We start from the raw sequence: 17,380 nt of genomic DNA, 5'->3' as shown, positions 1-17,380 counted from the left end.
TTACTATTAGAAGTTAAAACATTAGAAATATCAACAGGGAGAATGAATGGTGCTAGTCAAGGAACAATTGAGTCCTGGACAAATATACTTGACTCTGTAAAGAATAACCTAAGCTAAAGCCCAACATATAGAATATTAACATTCTATAAAGCCCAACAAATACACACATACAAATATACACACTACATGACCAAAAGTACGTGGACACCTGCTTGTCAAACATCTCATTCCAAAATCATGGGCATTAATATGGAGTTGGTCCTCCCTTTGCTGCTATAACAGCCTCCACTCTTCTGGGAAGGCCTTCCACTAGATGTTGGAACATTGTGGCAGGGATTTGCTTCAATTCAGCCACAAGAGCATAAGTGATGTCGGGCACTGATGTTGGGCGATTAGGCCTGGCTCGCAATTCATCCCAAAGGTGTTTAATGGAGTTGAGGTCAGGGCTCTTTGCAGGCCCGGCAAGTTCTTCCACACCGATCTCGACAAACCATTTCTGTATGGACCTCACTTCGTGCACGGGGAGCATTGTCATGCTGAAAAAGGAAAGGGCCTTCCCCAAACTGATGGCAAAAAGTTATAAGCACAGACTTGTCTAGAATGTCATTGTATGCTGTAGCGTAAACATTTCCCTTAACTGGAACAAAGGGGCCTAGCCCGAATCATGAAAAACAGCCCCAGACCATTATTCCTCCTCCACCAAACTTTACAGTTGGCACTATGCATTCGGGCAGGTAGCGTTCTCCTGGCATCCGCCAAACCCAGATTGTCCGTTGGACTGCCAGATGGTGAAGTGTAATTCATCACTCCAGAAAATGAGTTTCCACTGCTCCAGAGTCCAATGGGGACGAGCTATACACCACTCTAGCCGTCGCTTGGCATTGCGCATGGTGATCTTAGGCTTATGTGCGGCTGCTCGGCCATGGATACCCATTTCCTGAAGCTCCCGACGAACAGTTATTGCGCTGACATTGCTTCCAGAGGCAGTTTGGAACTTGGTAGTGAGTGTTGCAACCGAGTTAATATTGTGAGTAATTGTTCGTAGAGTTAAAGAAACAATTGTAAAGTTAAAAAAAAAAAAGTTTGTTCATGAGCTTGGGCATTGTAGTGCGGTGGTTAAGCAAAATCATGGGGGGAAAAGAGAGACCAGTCATGTACTGGAGTAAATGGTTGGGCTACCGAGAGGCACAGCGGTCTAAGACACTGCATCTCAGTGCAAGAGGTGTCATTACAGTCCTTGGTTCAAATCCAGGTTGTATCCCATAGGGTGGCGAACAATTGGCCTAGGGTCATCCGGGTTTGGCCGGGGTAAGCCGTCATTGTAAATAAGAATTTGTTCTTAACTGACTTGCCTAGTTACATTTTTTTTTTATTAGACTTGGCAAGAGGAATGCCGCCGTGTCTGAGTGCAGTACAGGCGAGAGAACACTGCTTTGATTACAATGGGCCAAAAAAGTAGACCTGTCTCGATTTAGTGAATATTAATCTTAAAATAGTAGACATTAATGAGTGTGAAGCAAATAGTGAATATCCAATGGAGATTGGTTATAGTATATACAGTAAAGGTTGGGGTGGATTAAAACACAAGTGATTCAAAGAGTGGAGGACAGTAGCCTCTGTAAACAGAAATTATAATGTTATGTTTTGTCTGTAATTAAAACGTTGTGTTGCTGATTAAGATTTAGCATAGTGAAAACTAACGAAATGTAAATTTTCTCTTCAAGGAGAGGATAGGGTGTTCATATCTCTCCTTTTGAAATATTTCCGAGTCTGTTGTCTTGGGAGAGCAGTTAGTGAAATTCTGCACTTCTATTAAGTATAAAGTTACCTGGATCCGGCCGTAAAAGGAGGTCCCGATTAAGTAAGGCCTGGCCATTTGACCACCAGAGGGCATCTTTGAGAAGCATTTGATAGCCTTCAATAGCGGCTGTACTATAGAATTTGAAACCTTTTTTTTAAGAACATAGTACATGGGACTAATTTTAAGAAATTTTGCTTAATTAATTTGATTAATATTATGGTGTTTCTATTCCAAGAAAAACGAAAAACCTTCTGGGTTTCTGTATGGATGGAACGGAAAATATGGCGCTGTACAACGTGACGGTCGGGAGTAGGCTACAGTACTGGGCTATTTAGCTAAAGAATCCCCGTGTCGTGCAGGCACGCGGGAGACCGGGCTTCAATTCCCCGACGGGGAGGAAGAAGTAGGCTGTCCTTGTAAATAAGAATTTGTTCTTAACTGACTTTCCTAGTTAAATAAAGGTTACACTAAGAGCAATTAATTATACAATTAGGGTGTAGAAATGTTGTCTAACCAATACCCAAATGGAGATTCAGTCAAAATAAAAATCTCATTGATTTATCAAGACCAGTCCCCATGCTTGTCTCAGAGCAGCACGAAACGATGCTAAAATAGTTGTAGGCTATTGCTTCAAATCCTATTGCTAACTTCAATATGCTCTTTAAATAAATAAGACCTACACCACTTTTAACAGCACATTACTCAACACTAGTGAGACTCATGTCGCCTACAGTATATCAAAAAATATGACGGGACTCTCCGCCAATAATTACATATAGAGGATTGGAGGATTCTAAATTAAAACCAAAAGCTGCATCATTGGTCTCCCGGTGGTGGCCGGCACGGGTATCTGTACCAACGCATTTTGCATTGCGGTGACTTAGCTGCGCCACTGGGGAGGCCCCATCCACAAAGTATCAAAATACAGAGAGGTGTTGGTAAAGGTATATTGTCCTGCTTATACCCCATAATGGGCTATTATAATACTGTACATGGTGTCCAGGTCAGGATAACCAAAACATGTATTTATTAAAGACTATCAGAAAGAATGTTGGTACTTGTTTTTTCTGATCCAAAGCCATGCATGAGTGAGTCACTCAGCTTTATATAGGTGCCGCTATATGACTGTGCCATCAACTTGATAATATATAACAATATTTTGGAGGTTATTTTGTTTTCAAAAAAACTAAAGTGAGAGATTGTAATCTGAATAAAGGCCAAAATAATATTTGTCAAGGCCAAAACATTTATTTCTGTTTTTAGAGGGAGAGAAATGCTGGGCCAATTGTGCACCGCCCTAAATAAATAAAATGGGACTCCCAATCACGGTCAGATGAGATACATAATAATAATAATACTTTTTGTTGTATTATTTGTTTGGTCTTTTCTGGTGGATAAAACTGAAATTACAGCCAATCACGGCCGGTTGTGATACAGCCAACCTAACTAAGAAATACATTTGATGATAGAATTCTCCCCCTACCTTCCTTCTAAGTCTATTGTCCAACTACCTGCTAATAGCCATAATGGCGCTGTACAACATGACCGTGTGTGTTTGAAAGAGTATTTTACAGTAAGCAACAATTAGTTTACCTTCATTAGAGAACTTTGTTCCAATATTTCTGTAATTCAGTGATATTTATTCCCATAGTAATTTGTTATGGATCCATAAATAAATAAATAAATATTGGCATTGTGAAAGAGTATTTTTATCATTATTTTATTAACGTAAGCATAAAGATGCCATTATTAGTTACATTGTTTTTGTTTGAATGTGCAGACTGGCACTAAGAACAGCGGGAACGTTTCCCTAGTCAGCGCCATTATTAGTGCAATGCCCCTTAAAGTGTTGCTCTGTGCTACCCAGTGTGGTGGGATGGGCATCCACCCCCCTTCCTCTTTCCCCATGGGCTAGGTCCGTCTTCTGTGCGCAGCTCTGCGGCCCATCCCGTGCCCCCTGCCCTCATGCCTTGAACCTCATGCGCTTTCAGTGGATACAGCTGGAGAACTGCAAGGCAATCCAATTGTGCGCCACTCGGGAGCCATGACCAATAAATATGGTCCTCCTAATAACAGGGTTAATAATATATCTGTGAGAATATCCAAGGGGCTTTTATATAATTCTAAATTAATAATAATCGCTTTGTTTAAAAAATAACAATATTTTGGAGATGGTTTTGCTTTCAAATAACGTAAAATGAGTGAGAAAAAGGCCAACAGACACAGACTCACTTAATGGTGTTGTATAACCTCTGTTCTGACTTTCTGGTCACCCTCGCCAGAAAGGCTAGAGACATCAGGTAAGATTTAAGTAGAATATGTAATGCTGGTAAATATGAAGAAGTGTATTGCTGTTGTTGTTTTTCATCTTTGCTTCAATTCTCACCAGATTGGGTCTGCTGAATGGTCGGGATTTCTCCCTAAGGGTTAGCCCTCTAACTTCCTGACCCTGTAACTCTGCGGTGAGGTCGCCAATTTGATATGGGAATATAAGCCAGTTTGCTAAATGGTTTCAACAGTGTGTTGTTGTTCTCTTTGACATTTGTCTTAGAAATGTGTATTAAGAATGTAATAATTAGTCATACAGTGAATAGTTTTGTCTGGATTTCCTGAATCAGAAATGCCCTAAACTTTTGTTCTGGTCTGTCTTCTCTCGAGGTTATGGCGATAGTGACTCCAGATGGTATCTCGATGCATGGACGGGATAATTCGACGGAGAGCAGTGTGAGCCTCACCCCCTCTAACCGGCTGAAGTAATGGCGACAATGGCGTTCACTATTCTTCACCACTTCTACCTGAGACTTGAGTCCGAGACAGCAACCTGTGTAGTGATAGCTCCAGTCGAAGCTATCAACTGCCTTTTCTCTCAGGAGTGCGGCATGAGTCCTGAGACCGTCCATGTGGAGTGAGCATAGAGAGAGAGATCACATCCAAACTTCTCTCATGCTGCTGGTGTACTGGTCGGAAAATGGATAAAACAGAATAGACCGTAAAGGATGGTGGTGGCGGCTCAGGTGAGATTTGTCTGCTTGGAAAAATCTGATTTACTCCCCAGATATTGAAATCGGGACATTATGAAGGGCCATCCACTTTGACAGGCATTAGTTACATGTGTGCCATTGCGAGGATGAACTGTAAAGCTATCTGAAGAAGAAAATGAAGAGACACCAGAAGAATGAGTGCCGGAAGGGAGGGGGGTGGTCAACCGTGCCCGTAATTGATTTAGGGTTGCCTAAGGTTGATTGTGAGGGTCTGCACACTGGGAGATTTATAGTAATTCAGACAAAACATGCATTGAGATACCGATCTGTCATTAACATGCCACTCGCGACAGTGTAAGATAGGGAAAAACGGGGGCCGTGCTGAGAAAGGTTATTGCTGTATATGTATTCTACGTGGTGTGGAACATGTGTGTGATCATTGTTCCAGATGAGGGACTGTTGGAAACTGACTAATTGACTTGAGCACATTTTAGTATGTTTCTAACTATATAAGTGGCCTAGCAGTAGTAACGAATGTGTTATGGTTTAGATGGAATGATCTATGTGCAAATGTATTTGTGGCCGGAGGCAAAGTACAAAGAGGGCCTGTCTCAGAGACAAAATGTTCCCGTAAGGGTGAGATAGGAGTCATATGATAGCGCTTATACCATAGATTGTGAACTATTGCCTTATAATACTGTCTTCTAGCTTTACTGATTGATATTATTGTATTCTCTCTAAGTTTTGCATCATGATATTCACTTGAGTAGGAATGGGTCACTTATTCTCAAATAGCTGTTTGTGTATGAGTCCAGGTTACTAACAATGGACTGAGGCAAAGTGCAAGAATGTATACTACTGATAAGAAGACCGGGAGATGTGTGGAGGATTACCAAAGGTTCTGGACTCGGGATGGGAGGATAACACCACCTGCCTAGATACAGAGATTCATTGTACATCCTAGACAAAGGAGGGGGGAGGGCTTGTCTGGGGAAACAGAGGGCCAAAGTGAGGATGACATCGCGTGGGAACACCTCCTGTAAAACCTGCAGCCTGATGGGGAAGTCTGGGTAAAAGCATAAGGAGGTATTTTGAGCCTTAATTTTTGTGGACCCCAGCAGAACAGTATCCAAAGGTATAGTTAGGCTAAGGGAGAGTGAGAGTCGTCATATTATGAAACTTCTGTTTTTTCCATATATGATTATGCATAGCTTAACGCATTACTAACACTTGTCATATATTGTGTTTTCTTTTCAAGTCTTTTGCTATCACTCTCTTAGGAACAGGAAAGAGGAAGAGAAAGTCAAAATCTCCCGCTGAAATGTCATTATCAGTTGTACAACAGGAGGGGTAATGGCAGAAAGGGGGGGAGTAAAAGTGTGCATAGTGTGATTATAGGTTTGAGGCCAGGGCTTTATGCCATGAAAGCAGATTACATAGTCAGAGGCCATAAGTCTCAGAGGTGTAAACATCCAAATCAACTGAGAATATTAATCATGTTTTCTTTTCTGTTTATTTATAAGTAATTTCTAAGTTTATTTAATGTTGAACAGTATGGAGCTACTATTAAAAAAAGAGGGACTGTTGGATTGTAGCTTGAAATATACTTATTCATGTTACCATACTAGAACTTATTGATTATTTTACATGTTTAAGGAATGTATATGTTGGGGTCAATGAAGGGTGGATAGGAATTTGGTGTATGGACATTTACTGAGTGAGACAAGGGGAAGTGCAGAAAGTTGATTTCTGTTCGTAAGGAGATAGACAAAGGGCAACAGTCTAGTTAGTCTCTGATAAGGCAGACCAGCTGTGGAACAAGGGAAGAGTGAGGAATTCGACTCGAGGTCAAGTCAACATATGAAGTGAGAAGAAACCTTGGGGAGGGGGGCCCACCACAATGACTCTCCTACTACAGTTCTATCTCATATACATACACTTCCACACCCACGAAGGTTCTAGCATCAGGCAGGGCCATGACTACACCAGTGAGGAACCAATAAGTTCCTGCCTAGCAACAGAGATGTATTGGCTGTCTAGATGTGTAAGGAGTTGACCCTGTCCCTGTAAAACTAACCTGTCTCACGACGGTCTAAACCCAGCTCACGTTCCCTATTAGTGGGTGAACAATCCAACGCTTGGTGAATTCTGCTTCACAATGATAGGAAGAGCCGACATCGAAGGATCAAAAAGGAGGTTATATGTGCTTGTGTAATCATACCTTGTCTTTGCAGCTGTATGACCCAGTGAGCTTTTTCTAGTCGTCCGTTTGAGTTTTTACTCTGTTTTTTCAGAACCTAACAGATGGCATCTGACCAAATTACGCAATAATTTAGTTCTGGGTTAACCGAGATTACCAACTAAGTCCCTGATCTAAACACTCCACAGAACCCCATAGGATAGCTACTAATGATAAAAGCTAAAGTTCCTGTTCAATCCTGTGTTGAAAGACTAAATTACTCAGTTGAGTAAAATGGAATCATGGAGTTAGGGAGAATTTCAGTCCGTAGAATCTTAGTCTTCCGGAAGATTTCAAAAGGTCATTTCCTGGGTCTCATTTGGGATGACAAAGAACTGTCCTCCTACTCCTCCTGCTCCTCTCCAGGTTAGGAAGACATCTCTACCTATGTATCTACAGAGACATCAGAGCAATGGTCAGTTTCCTAGGTAAGAACATTTAAAATGCATCTAGACCCAACTATCAACTGTTATGGCATTTATTGGCAGGTAGATGACTACAGAGCCATTGAGAGGTTGTAGCTGGCTGGCAGCAAGGTCATTTGTGGCAAGGCAGAATTGAACTGAAGAGCAAAAATAAGCAGATCCATGATATATCCATGCGGCATTGTCTACGAAAAATACCCAATCAGTAGACTGTACCTGTTGAAGCAGACTCAGAGGAAACCACCTGGAACTCCTATAACATCTCAATGACCAGAAGGAATAAAAAGACTGTCAAGACTCATTGTGAATTGTTTCATGATGATATATAGCCCACAATCTCAATGTATCACACATACAAGTCCAACAGTCTGACAGAGAATCCTCATCTAATTCCACTAGCCCCACTAGTAGCAGGATGTAGCTTAGGAACGTTATTAGCCCTGCCTGCAGTATCTTGTGGTTGCAGGCAGCAAAGCAAAGCTGCTCTCATCTCACAGCATGGCTTCAATATTGCAGCATATTGAGTCCATCCTACTGCAAAAGCCCTTAGGCAGGTGTGGAGCAACTACTAATAGCTGGCACTGCAAGCCCTAAATGTTGTCTCCATGTATAATTTTATTTTTCTCCTAAATCTACTGAAGAGCAGCAATGACTACAGCATTGGACGTCTCTGGTCTCATTTCGAGGGGGGGGGGGGGGGGGGGGGGGGGGGGGTCATGAAAAAAAGTATCCCACTTCCTGGTGGTGAGCTCACCTTGGTCCTACAGCGAGAGTCCCCGTCCGGGTCGGTGAGTTTCCCTCCGTACGCAGCAGGGAGCTGCTCTGGGTCTATGTAGTTCAGCAACACCTCCTGCCAGTTGGCTGCAAAACAGACGGGTAAAGAGAGAGAGACTGATATTACCATTTTATGTTTCAGTTATTTAGCAGACGCTCTTATCCAGAGCGACTTACAGTAAGTGCATTCATTACCTTTACTGACCTGAAGGGTTAAGCTGGGTAGAGTTAGAGATGATGCAACCATATACTGTATGTATTCACAACGTATGGAATGTTCCTACTGTAATAGAAATGCCATGCATAGAGCTGACATGATTCAGCATTCTGGAACAGTATATTTTTATGGGAACATTCCAATGGAAATACGGAAGTGTCTTACCACCCAGGACAATGATCTTGTTGCGGGTGATCTCACTCAGGAAGTGTTTGACGAGGTTGTAGGCCACGGGGAAGAGCTTGGGGGCTGAGGAGTGGAAAATAGAGAACATGTGTGGTACAATGGTGTATAATTAAGGTTTGAGAGATGTGAAACACACAACATAAGTAAGTTTACTACTGGGATACTAAGGGGTAACATCTCCCTCTGGAATCCTTAATTGGTGAAATTGCCACCTCCGTTTGGGATATTACAACAACAAAGAAGTTACTGCAAGCAACGATCATGGTTCTTTTCCCTCGGACATCATTGCACGCATGATAAAACAGCAGAATATGTACTGCATTTTTTTTTTTTTTTTTTTTAATACTGCCGGAAGTTCCTCTTCTCCGTTTCATCAACAAAACAAAAATAATAAGTAAGGTGGTGGGGCAAACAGTGGCTCTGTTTCCCCAAATGCAGATTCGATCTGAAACGAGTCATGTCCATTATTCATGGTTTCTTTAGGATCTATCTTTTTCAAATGTACAAAGAAACAATAGCATGGTTTGTCTTGTCCAGATCATTTCTCCACATCCAGATATAATAGATTGATGACGAAAAAGTGGTGGTGAAACTTACCTTTAATGACAAATAGTCTCTTGAGGCCCTCAGGGTAGTTGTCTTCAAACATGGTCAGGATCTGTAAGGATATAACACTTTGATCAGACAGTATCATCTCAGATCACTTTCCCCCTATGGATTCAACAGAACTGTGTGTGTGCGTGTGTGCGTGTGCATGCGTGTACATGCGTGTACCTCTCCGTAAGTCTCGATGGCAGGCTTCCACAAATGTTTGAGACCCAGACCCTCACAGTCATAGATCATAGTAATGGCTTCCACATGCCTCCCGAGCTGGAGGAGAGAGAGAACGAGACAGATGGAGAGAGAAAGAGGGAGGGCGGAAAAGAGAAAGAGAGATGAGAAGGAAGGCAGAAAACAGAGGGAGAAAGTGGAAGGGAGTGTCTGAAAAAATTGTATGTCCTCTCTCATCTTACACTTATCCTGGGACGGTGTATGACCTTGAGGCTCACTCCCCTCAGTGAGCTTGTCCAGGAGTGGGGTCAAGAGGGGGTTTACTTGAGATGGGAGTATCTAGAGTTGATAATTGATATATGCCATTGGATGAGTTGGTGTTTTTGTACTATGAAGTACCAGGAACGAGATTAGAACCTCGTCTGAGGGACCAAACTGAACGATAATTTATAGCGAATGTTATCTGGCTAAGGGATACACAAAGTATTTCATTGTGAACAGTTCCTAAGATCTGTGGTTCATCATGTAAGTTGAGAGGGGTGTATCTTGGCTATAAAAGATCTTTGTATTTTTCTGTAGTCACTTCTCAACGGGTCATTAGAAATAGTGAATTGTTGAAAGTCAAAGGGCTATTGCAAAGCTCTTATTAAAAAATATGTAATTTAAGTATAACTCTGACTGGTGTGTAGTTTGCGACTCTCCTCATTTGGTAACGAAGAAAAATGCCACCACACTACACAAAACGTTTGACCTAAGTTAAACAATTTAAAAACAATGCTACCAAATACTAATTGAGTGTATGTAAACTTCTGACCCATTGGGAATGTGATGAAAGAAATAAAAGCTGAAATAAATCATTCTTGATACTATTATTCTGACATTCCATATTCTTAAAATAGAGTGGTGATCCTAACTGACCTAAGACAGGGAACTTTTACTAGGATTAAATGTCAGGAATTGTTGAAAACTGAGTTTAAATGTATTTGGCTAAGGTGTATGTAAACTTCCGACTTCAACTGTACATACAGTTTATATACACTACCGTTCAAAAGTTTGGGGTCACTTAGAAATGTCCTTGTCTTTGAAAGAAAAGCACATTTGTTTGTCCATTAAAATAACATACATTTGATCAGATATACAGACATTGTTAATGTTGTAAATGACTATTGTAGCTGGAAACGGCAGATTTTTTAATGGAATATCTACATAGGCGTACAGAGGCCCATTATCAGCAACTATCACTCCTGTGTTCCAATGGCACGTTGTGTTAGCTAATCCAAGTTTATCATTTTAAAAGGCCAATTGGTCATTAGAAAACCCTATTGCAATTATGTTAGCACAGCTGAAAACTGTTGTTCTGATTAAAGAAGCAATAAAACGGGCCTTCTTCAGACTAGTTGAGGATCTGGAGCATCAGCATTTGTGGGTTTGATTACAGGCTCAAAATGGCCAGAAACAAATAACTTTCTTCTACTTGTCAGACTATTCTTGTTCTGAGAAATGAAGGCTATTCCATGCGAGAAATTGCCAAGAAACTGAAGATCTTGTTCAACGCTATGTACTACTCCCTTCACAGAACAGCGCAAACTGGCTCTAACCAGAATAGAAAGAGGAGTGGGAGGCCCCGGTGCACAACTGAGCAAGAGGACAAGTACATTAGAGTGTCTAGTTTGAGAAACAGACGCCTTACAAGTCCTCAACAGGCAGCTTCATTAAATAGTACCCGCAAAACACCAGTCTCAACGTCAACAGTGAAGAGGCGACTCCAGGGTGCTGGCCTTCTAGGCAGAGTTGCAAAGAAAAAGCCATATATCAGATGTTTTGTGCACGGGGGCATTGTCATGCTGAAACAGGAAAGAGCCTTCCGCAAACTATTACCACAAAGTTGGAAGCACAGAATCATCTAGAATGTCATTGGATGGTTAAGATTAAGATCAAGATTTCCATTCACTGGAACTATGGGTCCTAGCCCGAACCATGAAACTGGGTACTGGACTTCCTGATGGAAAGATCATCAAGGACATCAACCACCCAAGCCACGACCTGTTCACCCCGCTATCATCCAGAAGGCGAGGTCAGTACAGATGCATGAAAGCTGGCACCGAGAGACTGAAAAACAGCTTCTATCTGAAGACCATCAGACTGTTAAATAGCCATCAATAGCCGGCTACCAACCGGTTACTCAACCCTGCACCTTAGAGGCTGCTGTCCTATGTACATAGATATGGAATCACTGGTCACTTTAATAATGGAACACTAGTCTCTTTAATAATGTTTACATACTGATTTACTCATTTCATATGTATATACTGTATTTTAGTCTATGCAATTCCGACATTGCTCGTTCTAATATTTATATATTTCTTAATACCATTCTTTTTCTTTTAGATGTGTGTATTGTTGTGAATTGTTAGATACTACTGCACTGTGGGAGCTAGGAATTCAAGCATTTCGCTACACCCGCAATAACATCTGCTAAATATGTGTATGTGACCAATAAAATTTGATTTGAAAAACAGCCCCAGACCATTATTCCTCCTCCACCAAACTTTACAGTTGGCACTATGCATTCGGACAGGTAGCGTTCTCCTGGCATCCGCCAAACCCAGATTTGTCCGTCGGACTGCCAGATGGTGAAGCATTATTCATCACTCCAGAGAACGTGTTTCCACTGCTCCAGAGTCCAATGGCGGCGAGCTTTACACCACTCCAGCCGCTGCTTGGCATTACGCATGGTGATCTTATGCTTGTGTGCGGCTGCTCAGCCATGAAAACCCATTTCATAAAGCTCCCTACAAACAGTTTTTGTGCTGACGTTGCTTCCAGAGGCAGTTTGGAACTCGGTAGTGAGTGTTGCAACCGAGGACAGACGATTTTTATGAGTTACGCGCTTCAGCACTTGGCGGTCCCGTTCTGTGAGCTTGTGTAGCCTACTACTTCACAGCTGAGCCGTTGTTGCTCCAAGACATTTCCACTTCACAATAACAGCACTTACAGTTGACCGGGGCAGTTCTAGCAGGGAAGAATTTTGACAAACTGACTTGTTGTAAAGGAGCCATCCTATGACGGTGCCACGTTGAAAGTCACTGAGCTCTTCAGTAAGGCCATTGTACTGCCAATGTTTGTCTATGGAGATTGCATGGCTGTGTGCTCAATTTTACACACCTGTCAGTAATGGGTGTGGCTGAATTAGCCTAATTTTCTATATATAGTGTATGTCACATCTGTGACCATCGGTAGGGTTTTCAACAAGGATGACAAAGATTCTACAGGAACACTTCATTAGTGGTATAGAATCTCAGTAAGGTTGGTGCCAGGTGTTTTTCCTGGTCTTCTCAAACATACTGTATGTTCATGTAAAACTCCTGACCCTCCACATACAGTACTGAAAACCATAGATAGTGGCCTCATTGATTTAAATTGGAATCCCCATTCTAATAATTCTATTTATATGAATGAAACCTCCCCATACCCTCTCAGACTGCAGGTCACACTCCTTCTGCAGCATCTCACAGTCTCTGATCTTAGACTTGATGAAGTCCTGTTTAGAGGCAGACAGGAAGAGGCCCTTAGGGTCCACAGGGCCGATGACATCCCACCAGATGGGGCTTCCCTCCCGGTCGAACCCGCACATCCCACCAGACAGGTACTTCTCAATAACCTGGACACAAATGCAATGGAAACACACTATTAACACCATGGTAACAGACTAATATCATGGCACTATTATACAGTCAAATTTCAACTATTTCAGTATTTAGGCCTATCTGATATTTTAATAATCGAAAAAGATAAAAATATACTCTGCTAATAGGTCAATTGAATAAGGGTGATAACAGACTGTCATACCTCTGGAGGCTGCCATTCTGTGGTGATTGTGTCTGCTTTCATGTGTTTCCTGAAGTCAAGGTGCTGGAAATAAAGCATGACAGAACATGAATGGCTCCAATAGTTTTACATGTAATGGATTGAAATATCTCTCTCTCTCTCACGCACACAAACACACTGTTTGTGTCAGGAGAACAGAGACTATAGTGAGTTAAGTGGGTCAGTAGGTTTAGACTGCAAGTGTGACAATACCTGCATAAATACCCCATCAGCATAAAGGGGATGATACACTACACACTTCAGGAAATGATAGAGCTGAGCAATTAACTGACCTTTCGTCATTTTTGGGGTTATTAAACAACTAATTGACCGTCATTGGTTCAATTACTTGAATTCCATTTAGTTATGTGTTTTTTTGTGAGCCCATTGCGCCGTTTCTCCAGAGTAAAATGTATCCATTCACGAGAAAAATCAAGTCAAGGACTATGTGGGACACTGGGCTGAAGGGACTTGTAGTTTTCATAAAACAAATATTCAACCTAGTTGACAACAGAAATGTGGTAATGAACTACAATGACTACATTCCATTATGAAAGTTTTTTTCTGGCTTAGACAGATGGATCAGAGAGGAAGAGGCAAAGTGAGAAGCTTCATTCTTGACAAAATCTATTTAAAATAAGCACAATGCGATTCTATGGGCTTATTTTGGAACGAAGCTTGTTGCCTTCATTCCCGCCTTTGGGACAACGACTCCCATTGTTAGAGCGGAGACATGAGCATCTCGTCATTATATACAGATCTCTGGACGGATACACTTTTACGTCTGCTAAATTAGGTAAAAGAAACAGACTGCATGAGGGTGGAATGTACACAACAAACGACGAGAGGGGCGGAGAAAGTTCGCGAAAGTATGCCTTATCTACTTTAAAGAACTAGTCAAATTAAACTCAGCAAAAAAAGAAACTGTCTTTCAAAGATAATTCGTAAAAATCCAAATAACTTCACAGATCTTCATTGTAAAGGGTTTAAACAATGTTTCCCATGCATGATTTTTACGAATTATCTTTGAAAGACAGGGTCCTGAAAAGGGGACGTTTCTTTTTTTGCTGAGTTTCATTTTACTAGTTCTTCAAAGTAGATAAACAATTAATGAACATGCACCCGTGGAACGGTCGTTAAGACACTAACAGCTTACAGACGGTAAGCAAATAAGGTCACAGTTATGAAAACTTAGGACACTAAAGAGGCCTTTCTACTGACTCTGAAAAACACCAAAAGAAAAGATGCCCAGGGTCCCTGCTCATCTGCGTGAACGTGCCTTAGGCATATTGCAAGGAGGCATGAGGACTGTAGATGTGGCCAGGGCAATAAATTGCAATGTCCGTACTGTGAGACGCCTAAGACAGAGCTACAGGGATACAGGACGGACAGCTGATCATCCTCGCAGTGGCAGACCATGTGTAACAACACCTGCACAGGATCGGTACATCTGAACATCACACCTGCAGGACAGGTACAGGATGGCAACAACAACTGCCCGAGTTACACCAGGAATGCACAATCCCTCCATCAGTGCTCAGACTGTCCGCAATAGGCTGAGAGAGGCTGGACTGAGGGCTTGTAGGCCTGTTGTAAGGCAGGTCCTCACCAGATATCACCGTCAACAAAGTCACCTATGGGCACAAACCCACCGTCGCTGGACCAGACAGGACTGGCAAAAAGCGCTCTTCACTGACGAGTTGCGGTTTTGTCTCACCAGGGGTGATGTTCGGATTCACGATTATCGTCGAAGGAATGAGCTTTACACCGAGGCCTGTACTCTGGAGCGGGATCAATTTGGAGGTGGAGGGTCCGTCATGGTCTGGGGAGGTGTGTCACAGCATCATCGGACTGAGCTTGTTGTCATTGCAGGCAATCTCAACGCTGTGCGTTACAGGGAAGACATTCTCCCCCCTCATGTGGTACCCTTCCTGCAGGCTCATCCTGACATGACCCTCCAGCATGACAATGCCATCAGCCATACTGCTTGTTCTGTGTGGGATTTCCTGCAAGACAGGAATGTATGTCAGTGTTCTGCCATGGCCAGCGAAGAGCCCGGATCTCAATCCCATTGAGCACGTCTGGGACCTGTTGGATCGGAGGGTGAGGGCTAGGGCCATTCCCCCCCAGAAATGTCTGGGAACTTGCAGGTGCCTTGGTGGAAGAGTGGGGGAACATCTCACAGCAAGAACTGGCAAATCTGGTGCAGCCCATGAGGAGGAGATGCACTGCATTAATTAATGCAGCTGGTGGCCACACCAGATACTGACTGTTACTTTTGATTTTGACCCCCCCCCCCCTTTGTTCAGGGACACATTATTTAATTTCTGTTAGTAACATGTCTGTGGAACTTGTTCAGGTTATGTCTCAGTTGTTGAATCTTGTTGTGTTCTTCCAAAATTGTACACATTTATTTTATTTCACCTTTATTTAACCAGGTAGGCTAGTTGAGAACAAGTTCTCATTTGCAACTGCGACCTGGCCAAGATAAAGCATAGCAGTTCGACACACACACAACAACACAGAGTTACACATGGAGTAAAACAAACATACAGTCAATAATACAGTAGAAAAATAAGTCTATATACAATGTGAGCAAATGAGGTGAGATAAGGGAGGTAAATGAAAAAAAGGCCATGGTGGCGAGGTAAATACAATATAGCAAGTAAAACACTGGAATGGTAGATTTGCAGTGGAAGAATGTGCAAAGTAGAAATAGAAATAATGGGTGCAAAGGAGCAAAATAAATAAATAAATACAGTAGGGGAAGAGGTAGTTGTTTGGGCTAAATATAGATGGGCTATGTACAGGTGCAGTAATCTGTGAGCTGCTCTGACAGCTGGTTCTTAAAGCTAGTGAGGGAGATAAGTGTTTCCAGCTTCAGAGATTTTTGCAGTTCGTTCCAGTCATTGGCAGCAGAGAACTGGAAGGAAAGACGACCAGAGGAGGAATTGGCTTTGGGGGTGACCAGTGAGATATACCTGCTGGAGCGCGTGCTACGAGTGGGTGCTGCTATGGTGAGATAAGGCGGGGCTTTAACTAGCAGAGACTTGTAGATAACCTGTAGCCAGTGGGTTTGGCGACGAGTATGAAGCGAGGGCCAACCAACGAGAGCGTACATATCGCAATGGTGGGTAGTGTATGGGTCTTTGGTGACAAAACGGATGGCACTGTGATAGACTGCATCCAGTTTGTTGAGTAGAGTGTTGGAGGCTATTTTATAGATGACATCACCGAAGTCGAGGATCGGTAGGATGGTCAGTTTTACGAGGGTATGTTTGGCAGCATGAGTGAAGGATGCTTTGTTGCGAAATAGGAAGCCGATTCTAGATTTCATTTTGGATTGGAGATGCTTAAATGTGAGTCTGGAAAGAGAGTTTACAGTCTAACCAGACACCTAGGTACTTGTAGTTGTCCACGTATTCTAAGTCAGAGCCGTCCAGAGTAGTGATGCTGGACGGGTGAGCAGGTGCGGGTAGTGATCGGTTGAATAGCATGCATTTAGTTTTACTTGCGTTTAAGAGCAGTTGGAGGCCACGGAAGGAGAGTTGTATGGCATTGAAGCTTGTCTGGAGGTTAGTTAAGACAGTGTCCAAAGAGGGGCCAGAAGTATACAGAATGGTGTCGTCTGCGTAGAGGTGTATCAGAGAATCACCAGCAGCAAGAGCAACATCATGTATGTATACAGAGAAGAGAGTCGGCCCGAGGAATGAACCCTGTGGCACCCCCATAGAGACTGCCACAGGTCCGGACAACAGGCCCTCCGATTTGACACACTTAACTCTATCAGAGAAGTAGTTGGTGAACCAGGCGAGGCAATCATTTGAGAAACCAAGGCTGTCGAGTCTGCCAATAAGAATGTGGTGATTGACAGAGTCGAAAGCCTTGGCCAGGTCGATGAATACGGCTGCGCAGTAATGTCTCTTATCGATGGCGGTTATGATGTCGTTTAGGACCTTGAGCGTGGCTGAGGTGCACCCATGACCAGCTCTGAAACCAGATTGCATAGCGGAGAAGGTACGGTGGGATTCGAAATGGTCGGTAATCTGTTTGTTAACTTGGCTTTCGAAGACCTTAGAAAGACAGGGTAGGATAGATATAGGTCTGTAGCAGTTTGGG

At 42.6% G+C, this 17,380-nt stretch overlaps 1 protein-coding gene across 6 annotated transcripts in view; it reads right to left on the bottom strand.

Moving 5' to 3' along the window:
* LOC120044095 (SEC14-like protein 2) overlaps nucleotides 1–17,380 on the bottom strand; it is a 47,076-nt gene that overhangs the window by 12,051 nt on the left and 17,645 nt on the right. For 5 of the 6 annotated variants that reach the window (XM_038988687.1, XM_038988714.1, XM_038988708.1 and 2 more), the window contains 6 exons: nucleotides 13,244–13,306; nucleotides 12,867–13,055; nucleotides 9,398–9,493; nucleotides 9,221–9,281; nucleotides 8,603–8,686; nucleotides 8,201–8,307 (listed from right to left, as the gene is read on the bottom strand). In XM_038988687.1, coding sequence (XP_038844615.1) covers nucleotides 8,201–8,307; nucleotides 8,603–8,686; nucleotides 9,221–9,281; nucleotides 9,398–9,493; nucleotides 12,867–13,055; nucleotides 13,244–13,306 — 600 coding nt within the window. The remainder of the gene's footprint in view (nucleotides 1–8,200; nucleotides 8,308–8,602; nucleotides 8,687–9,220; nucleotides 9,282–9,397; nucleotides 9,494–12,866; nucleotides 13,056–13,243; nucleotides 13,307–17,380) is intronic. The other variant, XM_038988700.1, reaches the window with a different exon arrangement.

This window comes from Salvelinus namaycush, chromosome 1 (assembly GCF_016432855.1).
Source record: "Salvelinus namaycush isolate Seneca chromosome 1, SaNama_1.0, whole genome shotgun sequence".
Classification (NCBI taxonomy): domain Eukaryota; kingdom Metazoa; phylum Chordata; class Actinopteri; order Salmoniformes; family Salmonidae; genus Salvelinus; species Salvelinus namaycush.
Note: the sequence above shows the minus strand (reverse complement) of the source record. Positions and strands in the feature narration are given on the sequence as shown.